General features: G+C 36.9%; 1 protein-coding gene across 1 annotated transcript; it reads left to right on the forward strand.

Moving 5' to 3' along the window:
- Positions 1–282: 282 nt before the first annotated feature.
- On the forward strand, positions 283–12,486 carry FHL5 (four and a half LIM domains 5). The gene is made up of 5 exons (XM_004422135.3): positions 283–441; positions 1,313–1,487; positions 2,429–2,598; positions 7,491–7,677; positions 12,323–12,486. Exons 1-5 carry the CDS (start codon positions 283–285, stop codon positions 12,484–12,486), a joined length of 855 nt encoding a protein of 284 aa, XP_004422192.1.
- Positions 12,487–14,047: the final 1,561 nt, after the last annotated feature.

The following is a 14,047-nucleotide window of genomic DNA, read 5'->3' on the forward strand; positions in this document are numbered from 1 at the left end:
TAGTGAATGATGAATACAAGATGTTTTCACAAAGTGGCTGCTGGCTTGATGCATTTGTTAGCAAAACACACAAGAATTGCCAAGATGGGAGAGTAGCCTTTCCTAAATCACTCCAAGTATCACCAAAACTACATTATATTTTCCTAAATTGGTGGTTTTTTTGCTTAAAAAAAATAAATTCATTCAAGTGCTTGACTCGTATTGAAGCTTTATAATTTATCTTATCAAAAAAATTGCTTTTATATGCATGAATCATTTTCTGATTCACAGGGTTGAACCAAAATGACAGCTGCTCAATTCAATTGCCAATACTGCACAGCATCACTTCTTGGGAAGAAGTATGTACTAAAGGATGACAATGCATACTGTGTTTCATGTTATGATCGTATCTTTTCTAACTATTGTGAGGAGTGCAAAGAACCAATTGAATCGGATTCCAAGGTACGTCTTACCTCAATTCACAGAATTATTGCACATGAACAGCAAACAAATGCTTTGGAATGCCTCTTTTCCTTTAATATTGACTGTTTATACTTTGTTGCTCTGCTGCTGGATATAAGGATCTTCCAAGTTACCACCAATCGAGTTCCAGCCACTATGCTTAGTACTGTGAAATATAACATATACTTTATCCTCACAATGATCATAGGAGATAGTTTAGGATGCTAAAGATTAAAGAGGATAGTTTATTTGCCCAAAGTTACACAGCTAAAATGTTGAGTTATTTATGGACTGACAAGAGTACAAATGAATGAATACATAAATAATTGGAGATGTAAAGATTCAAACATATATATTTTCTGACTTCAAATCAGCCTCCACTCCACTAAACCCATTGTGTCCTGATACTTCCAACACATATAGCCCATTCCTCCCACGATGCACATTATTGTATTTTTTTTCTTTTGCTTATTTTTTTGTTTTGCCTTTCATTTAGTTAGGTGATGTTGAGATTTTGTTTAAGTTAAATCTCAAACAGTAGTAGGATATTACAACCTAAAAATAAAAATCATTCCATGAAAAACCTCTCTTGTAGTTTATAAAAGTAAGGTAGAGGAAATTTGAAGAAATAGGGAGAGTCCATTTATTTTCCATCTGTCTTTAATGACCAACCAAGAAAGCCCCAGGCTCCAGCCCTTAATTGCCCCAGAGAGTCTCCTCTCTATGAGTAACAGTTATCAATAACAACTTTCCCTCAAGCTACCAGCACAACCTAGTGGCACCAGAATCCCAGGAGTGTTCAGTTTTGTCTTATAAAATGGCCTGTTTTGTCGCAAACACATTTAATTAACTTTTATTTACTGTCTCAAAGGATCTCTGTTACAAAGGCCTGCACTGGCATGAAGGATGCTTCAACTGCGCCAAATGCAATCATTCCTTGGTGGAAAAGCCTTTTGCTGCCAAGGATGAGCGTCTGCTGTGCTCAGAGTGCTATTCTAATGAGTGCTCCTCCAAGTGCTTCCACTGCAAGAAGACCATCATGCCTGGTAAGCTCACAAGGGAGTTCCCATCTCTACCTGAAGCTGCAATGCTTTGCATTAAGCCCAAGCACAGGAATAGTGTAGGAGCTAACAAAATCCTGCTTTTGAGAAAGACATCTTTCTTGCTATCTCTTGATGTCATTTAATGTACTTTAGAAATAAAAAAAATTATTCTTTCTGCTTTGAACGGTGTTCTGTGTATTTTCATAAACCTAATTCATGAAAACATTTCAGAATCTGAGCCAGAGAATAAAGATAAAATCTATACCAATAATAGTAACACTACATTAAACATCCTATGCTAGGTATAACCGATGGTATCAGAAAGCATAATCCATCGTAAGAGAATGGGGCCAACAATTTGTTGTAGGTCAACACAAATTGGTTTAAGGGTCAGTCATCTGTTCTCTCTTAGAGAAGACAAGGATCAATGCAAATTATTACACTTTTAGGTAAGTACTAATTCGCTATGTTTTGATCCTCTTCTCAATCCCTATGGATAGCAGCGTAAGAACACGATTCGCTCTCATTTTCTTATTATGCATTCAAATATTTTCTAGGAGACCATAAGTGCACAACATCAGTCTCAGGAGTTGATGCCCCGGGCATTCTTAATATCCCTGTGATGATTATTATGGCCCAATTTAGCTAAACCACATGCAGCCTTTCAGAGTCTTCACAGGACTTGCATATCTCCAAATTGTTGCTTACATACAAGAGTTTTCAGGGAAAGAGTGATTCACCATCATCATGGCTGAACTCTATTTACCTTTTGTTTCAGATAAATGTTTTGGAAACTAAGAAAACACTATTTTTCTATAAAGATGATTAGTTTTTCACCTTGACTTTAAAATATGTATTTTAAGTAATTTGACATATCTTTGCTTTTAAAAGAAAAGAAAGTTATGTTTGATGTGTACTAACAGGTTCTTACTTTTGGGGTATAGGTTCTCGCAAAATGGAATTTAAGGGGAACTACTGGCATGAAACCTGCTTTGTGTGTGAGATTTGCCGCCAGCCAATAGGAACAAAACCTTTGATTTCCAAAGAAAGTGGCAATTACTGTGTGCCGTGTTTTGAGAAGGAGTTTGCTCACTACTGCAGCTTTTGTAAGAAGGTAATTACCTAAAAAGGATGAAGCTTGTGGGACCTTCCAGACCATTGCTCTTTAGCCACATTATATATTTGCAGTGAACTGATACTATCATGTTATATCTGTCTATACACATTCACATTAGTTTTGAATTCCAACATGTCCAAAAGCACTACCTGTCACAGTGAGGATGGCCATCTATTTTTATCACCATAAAATTCCACCTAGAACATGAATTTAATATTCCAAAAGTTCAAGTGATTTGATATTCCAGTTCCATTCACTGGTACTCACACAAGATTTCATGTATTATGGTGGAGAGGGCATACATCCCTCTTTGAATACAAAATATTTCTTAGAAAATAATTTTTGACCCATTTAGTTTCAGAGAATATCGATTTGTCTCACAAAGTGACTAAGGGAACCAATTTAAACAGGATATTTAACTCCTCACATTATGTCCCAGCAATGCAAATGTCTTCTTGTCTTGAAGCTTTTTTGTTTCTAATGAGTAGATTGATAGGCTCAAGAGAGGGACAAGGTCATTAGGGAAATTCCTCAGACACAGAGACAGAAAGAAAACTAAGGGCTGAGAATGGTTTCCTTCACTTTCAGCTCCAGAGTATTACATAGAGCCTTTTGACTTGGATACCCATTCAAAACATATTTTCCAATAGGAAAAAGTCATTGTTTTTAAATAAACTTTGTCCACTTTTTTTTATCCTGTACGCTTTTATGTGAAAAAGTCACTCATCTCTATCATCTTGGTAAAACCTGTCTGTATTCCATAAAATATATATTGATGTTCTTGAAGAAATCCTTGACCTGTCAGGTGTCCTAAGTTTAAAATAACACTATAAATTGTGATGAGCAAGTTGAATCATGAAAACATATTGGATTAGTACAGTGGTTTCTAAACATTTTTGATCTGTGAACTACTTTGGCAGATCTCTTAAGACCATTTGTCTACTTGTATCTGGACAGCTAGAATTCTCACTACCACTTTCTGCAAATATAGAAACACACATGCTCACACACACACATACACAGTAATTTTCTACATATATTTAAAATACTAGTACTGCATTTGAAAACACATCAATAAACTCCTAAGCAATAATTATTAAATTACGCTACAATGATGGCTGAAAATTACAATTGATAGTAACATGACATAAAATTATCTTATACTCAGAGACTTCCGATAGTCTACCAGAAACACTGACTTAGAAAATGACTAAAAGCAACAGTCAGACCCTATGACCCTGTGATGTATGATGCTCCAGAGAATTACCAGAGTCAATGACATGCGTTTAGAAACAGGGCTGGAAATAATATGGATAGATTTATCTCACTGTTTTGAGGGATAACTAAGCTGGCCATTTTAAGCTATGTTTCTTAAAGACTTATGCTAAAATATTAATGAGACTTGTGGGAATAATCTTAAAATCATTTATTGGTGGTACAGTATAAAGTTTCTTTTGATGCTATAGAGATTAAGAGGGGAACTTCTCTAGTACAACAGTGCTGAGCACTGTCTGGGGCCAGAGCAGTGGCCTTTCCCAGGTCATAGGAGCCTGTCCTATATTTAGGACATGATTTGAAGTCACCACAAATTTATGAAATGTTTATATTGGGTGGTGGACAGATCACGACATGCCAGGTTATTTTCTATTTAATTTTTTAAACCACAAGTCCTTTAAGGAAAGCTAGATATAAATGTTTCTGATTAAGATGATCCAAGCTGAAGAAAAACAATTTGTTTCAACCCAAACCAAAGACCAAATGTAAAACAAAACAAAATAGGAAAAAACTACTTGACAACCAGGCCATGAGGACTTTTTTCCTAGATTTTATTTTGCGAAACTAAAATTTATTTTCTACCAAAAGTCGAGTAACCTCAAACTATACGTGCTTTGAATTCAAATTCCTCAAGGTTCAGCTAGAATATTCTGTGATTCATCAGCTGTGGTCTACCGAGCACAAAATCATTATTGCCTCCACTTAACTAGAGAAAAAACTTGTCCTAAATTCTGGGATCAATCAGTGGCAAAAACCAAGCTCAAATATTAGATTTCATCTTAGCCCACTTGCCTCTTCAAAAGGAACATAATCACAAGCAAGCTATCTTTAATGTTCCAGAGTTTCTTCTCCCTAATTACACAGTCTTTGGTGTATATATCAAGTTTTATTTTGCTGTGAATACATTTTTCAAGTTTTGAATCTTTTAAGCATTGCCTGCTAATCATTTGACCAAACATATCAAAGGAATCTTGAATTCTGCTGTGCCTGCTGTAAGGCATTTGAATTCAGTGAGGGGTAATTTAAATTGCTTTAGTTCACACACACCATTATGTTTCCCATTTACTTATTTAGAATAGTATACTTCTTTCCTTTAGGAAAAATAACTTTTCTATCACATCTCTTTAATTTTTAAGATATGTGTCGTAAGATTTAAAAATATCTTTAGAATAATCTTTTCAAAATCCTATTCACCAACAAATAACATTTTTTAATTTGTCAACAATAAGATGGCTTAGAATAGGCTCTACACTTTCTATATCTAGTTAATTTGAATACAAAGATGACAGGAACTGTCTCAGAGATCGTATTGCTTCAGTCATTATAAGACATTTACATGTACACATTCCAGGTTCCACAGCTGTTCCAGGAGCTCAATAACCATGGATTTGAAAGAAGCTGTGACTGAGAAATTGTTAAACAGGAAGAGCTGTCCATATTTATCCATCTGACTCTAAATAAAGATGTTTTAGCCTTTTAAAAAGTAAAACCTATACATCAACAAAATGAAAATGCAACCTACTGAATGGGAGAAAATATTTGCAAATCATATATCCAATTAGAGGTTAATATCCAAAATATTTAAAGAACTCATAAAACTCAATAGCAAAAAAAGAGTCCGATTAAAAACTGGGCAGAGGATCTGAATAAACATTTTTCCAAAGAAGACATACAGATGGCCAACAAGCACATGAAAAGATGCTCAACATCACTAGTCATCACAGAAATGCAAATCAAAAGCACAATGAGATATCACCTCACACCTGTTAGAATGGCTATTATCAAAAAGACAAGAAAGAACAAGTGTTGGCGAGGATGTGGAGAAAAAGGGGCCCTCGTGCCCTGTTGGTAGGAATGTAAACTGGTGCAGCCATTAAGAGAAAAACAGTATGGAGATTCCTCAAAAAATTACAAATAGTACTAGCATAGGATCCAGCAATTGCACTTCTGGATATTTATCCAAAGAAAACAAAAACACTAATTCAAAAAGATATATGCACCCCTATGTTCCCCAAATTATTTACAATAGCCAAGATGTGGAAAAAAACTAAGTGTCCATTGATGGATGAATGGATGAAAAAGATGTGGTGTATACTACTCAGCCTCAAAAAAAGAGTGACATCTTGCCATTTACAACAACATGGATGGACCTTGAGGGAATTACGCTAAGTGAAATAAGTCAGACAGAAAAAGACAAATACCGTATGATTTCACTTATATGTGGATTTAAATAACAAAATAAATGAACAAATGAAGCAAAACAAAAATCATAGATACAGAGAATAGAATGGTGGTTGCCAGACAGGAGGGGGTTAAGGAGTGGGTGAAAGAGGTGAAAGAGGTCAAGAAGTACAAACTTTCAGTTATCAAATAAATAAGCCATGGGGATGTAATGCACAGCACGGTGACTATAGTCAATAATATTGTGGAGCATACCTGAAAGTCACCAAGAGAGTAAATCCTAAAGTTAACTTCATATGGTAACAGATGGTAACTAGACTTATCGTGGGGATCATTTCACAATATATACAAATATCAAATCATTATATTGTATGCCTGAAACAAATATAATGTTATATGTCTATTATACCTCCATAAAAAAATATTAAAAGAAAAGTAGAGGATTAAACTAGTTTAAAAAAATTATCTTACGGAGAAATAACAAGCATCTCTGACAAAACCCTAGCATGTCACATATTAAGGTTCAATTACAGCCAAGTGCTCATTACTTTGAGTTCTTAAGCTGGAAACTCATGAAGCTGCCCATAGCACCCCATTTGTGCTAGACGCAATATTGGAATTGCTTTCCAAACATTTTTTTCCTTTGGTGTTTATTTATTCATTCAACAAGGACTTAACTGCTTATCAGTGCAAAGTAATCTTGCCTCAGTATTGAATCAATGGTTAAGCACAAGGGCTATGGAGTCAGATTGTGCAGTTTTGAATGTTAGCTCTGTGTGACCTTGGCAAGTGACTTAACCACTCTAACCCTCAGTAGTTGCTCATCTCTACAGGGGATCATAATAGCGTCTACCATGTAGGGGTGTTGAGAATATTAAGAAGAGGTCATCCCTTAGCACAGGGCTGAGGACCGAAAAAATACTTAAGAAATATTCTTCATTATTAGCAGATGATGGTGCTTATCAATTCCATTCAAGTTTACTACTGCTGGATATCCTTGAACCCAGAATAGAGCTTTCAGGAAAAAAGTAGCTTTCTTCAGCATCCTTAAAAGTTGTACATGGAAATAAGAAATAGTATAGAAGATATCTTAGCTCTACTGGCAGATCTTTGAAGACAAACAAGAAAGTCAGAGAAAGGTGAACAAAGGAATGAGGGGCCTATTTCTTTGTTCCTCTTCATGAGTCCATTATGGCCCTGCTTCTTTTCTATTCCATTGCAGGAGAAAAATTAGGATATTTCTTGCCAGTCCTATTTAATCTCTACAGCCTTTTGCTTCTCATATTGATTCAAAAGAAATCACAGGGAAAGGACATCCCAACATAAGGTGACCAAGCAGCCCAAAGTAGCACTTGTGGATGTAGAAGAGAACCACAAAAGTCTGAATTGTGATGGCTCCCAAGCTCATTACCTTTTTTGTGATCCCTTGCCAGGTGATAACTTCAGGTGGGATAACATTTCGGGACCAGCCATGGCATAAAGAGTGTTTTCTGTGTAGTGGCTGTAGGAAAGAGCTCTGTGAAGAAGAGTTTATGTCCAGAGATGATTATCCATTCTGCCTGGACTGCTACAACCACCTTTACGCCAAAAAGTGTGCCGCCTGCCTCAAACCCATTACTGGTGAGTTCTTCGGTTTAATACAGTCCTACCACGAGACAGTTCTGGCTGTGGAAATGCTATATAGTTAATTTAGGAAATGCAAGTAAAAAAATGGATACTCTTTCCCTTATGTTTCCTTTTGAGACAAACACACGTATGTACCCATATACAAAAACAAAGATTACACTGACCTCTCAAGGCAAATGTAAAGTATAATGAGGGTAGCTATGATCTGTAGAGGGTAATTAATACTAAACCTAACGGTACTGACTCTAAGTAAAGTAATAGTTTGGCGAAGGAGGAGAACAGATGAGCTGAGAGGTCAAAGCAGATCTTCATGGGGAGACCTGATCTGAGCCAGACCTTTACGGACCTGAGTGGGAGGAAGGGATACTTATAAATCAAAATCCTGCTTAAATCCAAACAAGGGCAAAGGGGCTTTAAAATAGGAAAAGTTTAAATTAAATGCAAGTATTGTACAAAAATTTGAAGCCATAGTAATTAAGAGTAGCATAGGTCAGGAATTAATTAAACGTCATTTTAAGATGATTCTAACAAACGTATTATTCTCTTTTCTCTCTATTCACTTGCAACAAGTGTTAATTATGAATAGACGAAATAAAACAAGATAGCATGCTGCTGAAGAAACAAAATACATGTGACATGATTTGAAAATAGCATAAACGGTAAATTGATCCAAGTTAAACAGATTTTTCAAGGTGAAAAACACAGTATATTTTCCTCAGAGACACTTCTAAAATGCTAATCCTATAGTAAAAGAATTGAAGCTAGCATGACACCTGAAAACCCAGCAGCTATTCTTTTAGGCAATTTATAATTTACTGAATAATGTGCCAGAATTGTACTTCTATTCCCCATTCCTGGTAGTCTTAGATCATATTTCATTTTTTTAGTTCAGTTTATGTAACACAGAATTAAAGACTGTTTTATGCCTTTCCTCCTCCTCCATCTTCAAATATATCACAAAATAAAAGTTGAATCTTCACGCATCTTCAAAGAAAGAGAAGAATTTTGCTGCAAACCCAGCTTGGCAGGCCTAAACTGACTTGAAAGGGGAGGGAGAGGGTTACCTGGATAAGCGGAGTGCAGTGCTGTTTGTCTACATAGGGCACCATGTTTTTCAGAATCTCACACTGGCCCATGGGCTTCACCTGGCCAGCAAGCATATTTGGTTTGGCTGCACGTGTTTGGAAACAACTAATGTAAAACTCATCTCTGCAGCCAAATGTAAACGAAAAGCCTGCCAGGTGTGAGCAGACTGCCCTCACATTCCCTGGCAGGGTCGCTGTCATATGGAGCTAAATGACTGTCCCACTGTGAAGGCCATGCCCTCTCTGTTCCTCACACCTTGTCTCCATCACTCAGCTATGTCATCTCCCCAACCTTTCAAGGACTTGCATTGGCAATCCCAGACTTTCAGTCTCCAAAGCTTGTGCTGTTAACCATTCTACTCTCCTGCCTTCTACACATCTGGCAACTCTGGCAGTCAAGAAAATAAGCCACCATTTCCAACAGTCTTAGTTAGAAAGTGGGACTTCCAGAACACAACAGTACCTAGAGCTCCAAAATCTCCTTAGTAGAATCGACAATCACTGGATTCAGTCGATTTATTCTACGACACTTTTCTTGAATTGGGTGGGAAAAAAAGGGGGCTTCCGTGAGGAAACGAGAAAATTAAACAGCTCAAAATGTATTTGAAAACTTTCTGGGGATGCAAATGGCTAATCCTGATCTACAAAGGGCTTACATGAGCCCTGAACTTCATGAGTTTCCATTCTGATCCATCACAGACTCGTGTGTCCAACTGATTTTTTTGTGATGGATTTTTGCAGGTCAATCACTGAGCCCCGCCTCTTTACGTTCATGCAGAAAAACCACATTGTCCTGCATGTAACATAAGGATGACCAGGAACCAAAGATTTAACCCAAAAGTAATCCAAATGCAGAATTACGTATTTATTTTAGAATAACCAGTCTTTTGATAATTATCTTAATCTTCTTTTGGCTCTGTGATTGAGACACAAGAGAGACTAAAGTGCCTGCAAAAACACCCAACTCACTTAATATTTTTTTATCTGATTCTTAAATATATATGGCCCTGCAGTTGTGCTTCTTTAAAATTGAGCTATTTGAACTAAGGGACCATAGGGAATCCTTATACTGCCATATATTTATCTTCTGAAAGTTGGGCATTAGTGCAAACAATACGTCATCCTATGTTACAATGTTTTCAAAATATTTTATATTAACTAAATCTATCTATAAGTCACCAGATACAATTTTTTAAATTTGCATCACAATGAATGTGCTTCATTTGAACAAACTCAAGGTATAACTACAGTTTTTTTCTCCTCCTCTAAGATAGGATTAACATTTCTGACTTTCTGGGGTAAATGAAGCAGCTTGATGCAGTGGGAAGTCCTCAGGACCAGGGAGTAAAAGACCTTGGCCTTCCTCTGCCCCTGACTACTGTGTGATCGTGGCTAAATAACACCTCCGAGGGGCTCATTTGCCTTATTTACAAAATGAGATGAATAGGTTCACATCTTAGCTTTCTTCCATTTCTGTTTATTTTGAGGAAAGGGAGTTTCAAATGTTATGGTTTCTTCAGAAAGCAATGCTAATATTCCTGGTTACATTCTTAACAAAAGATAAATTAAAACTTAATTTGGTGAAGTTAAGAGCATAGACTCTGGAGCCAGATGGCCTAGGATTGAATTCCAGATCTGCCATTTACCAACTGGGTGACCTTGGGCAAGTTGCTGAACCTCTCTGTTTCTCAGATTTTGTCTGCCAAGTAGGGTTAGTGGTATTATCCACCCCACAAGGCTGAGGTGAGAGCTATATGATAAGTAACATATGTAAAGGACTTAGAATAGTGACTGGCTCTTCTTCAAGTGCTCAACAAATACTGGCTCTTATTCTACTGATTCTTCAGGAATAAGTGAATCTAGATAACACAGGCACCAGAGACCTGTTTTCAAGATGACTTTGTAACTGCAAATGACACTCCCAACCTGAGTAAACATATTGGAACAACTTACAAACATCTCGTGTTGGGTCAGGACTTTTTTAAATTTCTCCTGCCAGATGCTTCTATTTTTTTCTTCTTTGTAAAATTCTAGAAGAATTGTCTTTGCATTTGTCACTTGTACAAGGCTTACTAATAAAATCAAGAAAAACTCATGAGCATCAAAATGCTAAATGTGTAATAGTTTTATGTGTAATGCTAGATGTGTAATTAGTTTTATGAGCAGAGATGATTTATGTGTATATAGAACATTATTCTTGCAGTCAGCTTATTAATGTTTTGAATAACATTAAGGGAATTAATTGGTACATTATTGATTTACTCTTATTAGCCAGTAATAACGATAGCCTCATAAATAAGCAAGCTATAAATTTAATGAAGGAAAGTAGAGGAATTTGATGTAAATTTATCTACAAACTAGTAAATTATATGTAAAGATATCAAATAATGTTTCCAGGACGGAAAGAAAAGTTCATTATCATAGTTAAGGGGAGTTTATCTGAAATACAATGCTTATTCATCCTTTTTGCTTCACCATCCCAAATGGAATATTTGGAAATTGTATGTGTCTGCACGTGAACTATTTTACCCTCACTCTATGGGTGAAAAGCAAATCACAGGAAGTTCATAGCACCAAGATCATTTGAAGAAAACTTGGCAAATAGATAAAGACCCAAGCTTAAGGCATCCCAACCCCCTCCCAATGCCCAGAACTTTCGTCCTTTTCTACAGCTCCTCAAAATCAATCCCTTGAACTGTACCCTGGATTCATATTAGGGATAGAGAGAGAGAGTCTCACTGAAGGCTCAAATTCTGCTACCTTTCTTAGAAACCCTATGGCTCAAGTGAGGCCCAAGTGGAAGTGGTGGGACTGACAAGGCACTTCTTAGAAACTACTCATTGGATAGTGTGGCCTTGGTGGCCAGTGATCAAATTCACAGATCTTTGTTGCAACCCTAGGCTGAAGTTATCTCTGGGCAAGGTAATGAGGTCCTTACATTAGGCCAGCTACATGGTAGTCTGGATGAAATTCTCTATTTGGAGTTTTTGGAAATTGGGTCCTGAACCACAATATGACCATGGGACTTTATCCTAATTAAATTTAAACATGGAAAAAGAGGGAAGAGAAGAGAACTAAAAGTCACAAAAACATCAGACAGGCTAGGAAGCGTACGTTTATTTTGTTTTATCTTAATTTTTCAGCTAAGAAAACAAAGTCATGAAGAGAGAAAGAGCAGAAATATTCATACTTAGATATCTCCGACTTCAAAACCTATTCCTTTTTCCCACTGCACTACACTGTATTTCCTTAGCTGTCCTAACAATCCTTATTTTCCAAAAATACACGCTTTGTATATTCAGATTCTCCTTACTTGTGGAGATTATGGAAAAATTTGGCCGGGAATCTGGTTAGGTCACATAGGAGGAACGTGCCTGTGGGTGACATTCTCAGATGGACACAGGGCCACTGAGGGCAACATTCTTTTTTAGGTTGCTTGCCTCTACATCATCTTGCTCGTTGCTTTATCTCCAGTTCCCAGAAGAGTACCTGATAGAATGCTCAATCTAGTCATTGAAATAATAGATTATTCTTTTTCTCCAATTCCTTTACAGGTCTCAGAGGTGCCAAGTTCATCTGCTTTCAAGATCGCCAGTGGCACAGCGAATGCTTTAACTGCGAGAAGTGCTCAGTCTCCTTGGTGGGGGAAGGCTTCCTGACCCAAAACAAGGAAATCTTCTGCCGCACATGTGGCTCCGGGGTGGACACTGACATCTAGAAGGAGACAGTCCTTCCCCGTCTGAAATCCACCTTGTTTTTGTTCTCACTAAATCCAGAACTCGGTTGAAGTAGTATTTCTGACTTAAGTTTTAGAAAATTTTAATGTAGAGTTTATAGCGGAAGAGTTTTTGCACACATTCTGATTGAACTGTATTATAAGAGCTCAAAAAAAGCACAGACTAACAGAAATGAATACCTACAAAAAAGTCACCGCTCCTTGCAAAATACTGCACTCTGCTGTTAGAAACTTAGGAAAATATCTCTTTATTGTAATCAAGTGTATGACTTATACCTAGAAGACATGGATGTTATTACTGAAGACTGTTGGTTTTCAAAACCTCAAACTAAAAAGGAAATTAAGAGATCAAATTGAAAGGCATACGTGAGACTTAAGTTTGCGTTTCTAGCTAGCTAGTGACACATAGTGTGATAGATTGACTATGAATGGTGAACGAAACTGATCAGGAGAAACTGATTAGCAAGCATCACATTTAAGAATTCTGTCATTGTATCCTTCTTTTATTATTTGCACATACTGACTTTAGAGCTGAAAAACAAAGCTGCAATTTGCCCTCATCCACACTGCTTTCACAGCCGGCTGGTTCCAGTGTTTAATCAATGGAGTTTGAGGATGGTAGGTGCTATGGCTCTCATTCTCTGCATAGGTGTAAAGGGGTCCTTTCTACCTAGGGATAGTCAAAGCATAATTTTCAACACATTTTTTATTAAATGTATTTTCAAAGCCCACATTACTAATACTATTTTCTAAATACTTACAGATTCCATGAAAGAAAATTCTCTTCTTTCAAATGAGCTAACCAAGATAACCATTGTCCCCAAAGGCAAACCTTTAAAGTAAATAGATCATTAAATCATACTTGTGGAAATGAGTTTTAGGGAAGGTATTGAGTGTTGAACATGACTTTCATCCAGATATCTAAAGGCATAATAGAATGCACAATTAGCTCTAAGCCTCATGCATTTTGCCTTCTAAAATTACATAGATGATTAATGGGAAGACATAAAAGTGGGCTTTAAAGAAATCTAGTGATAATAAGAACTGAAAAAGAATAACTCACTACTCATAATTCCTGCAAAGCAGTACAACAGAGCAATGTGGGCTGTAGATGACCCCTCCCCATTGTTCCTCCACACCTGTGCCACCCATCTCACCCCATGCCAGCCATGCCCCAGAGCTTCAATCTCCTGCATGACCTGGAAGTGCACTCCCACCCCTAAGCAGCCATTTGACAAATAAGTCAGAGTTTATTGGTCACAAGAGAAGTAACAGCCTTAATGAAAATTCTATCACCATATGTTCATCTTTCTACCAGACATCAACTGATAATGACACTACCTACCTGCCCCTGGACAATATTTTCCACATTACGTGGGACCAATGGAAAGCAACCTCAGCTCTCCAGGGTGTTATCATCCTTGTTTAGTGTCACTTGGATGGGGTAGAGGAATGTCAGGAGAAGAAACCCACATGGACTTAATATTTTTATAAGTGTCTCCTCTCCGATTACTGCATAGCATTAAAGGTTCTGATTGAAATC

This window comes from Ceratotherium simum, chromosome 19 (genome assembly GCF_057802395.1).
Source record: "Ceratotherium simum simum isolate JZ-2026a chromosome 19, ASM5780239v1, whole genome shotgun sequence".
Taxonomy (NCBI): domain Eukaryota; kingdom Metazoa; phylum Chordata; class Mammalia; order Perissodactyla; family Rhinocerotidae; genus Ceratotherium; species Ceratotherium simum.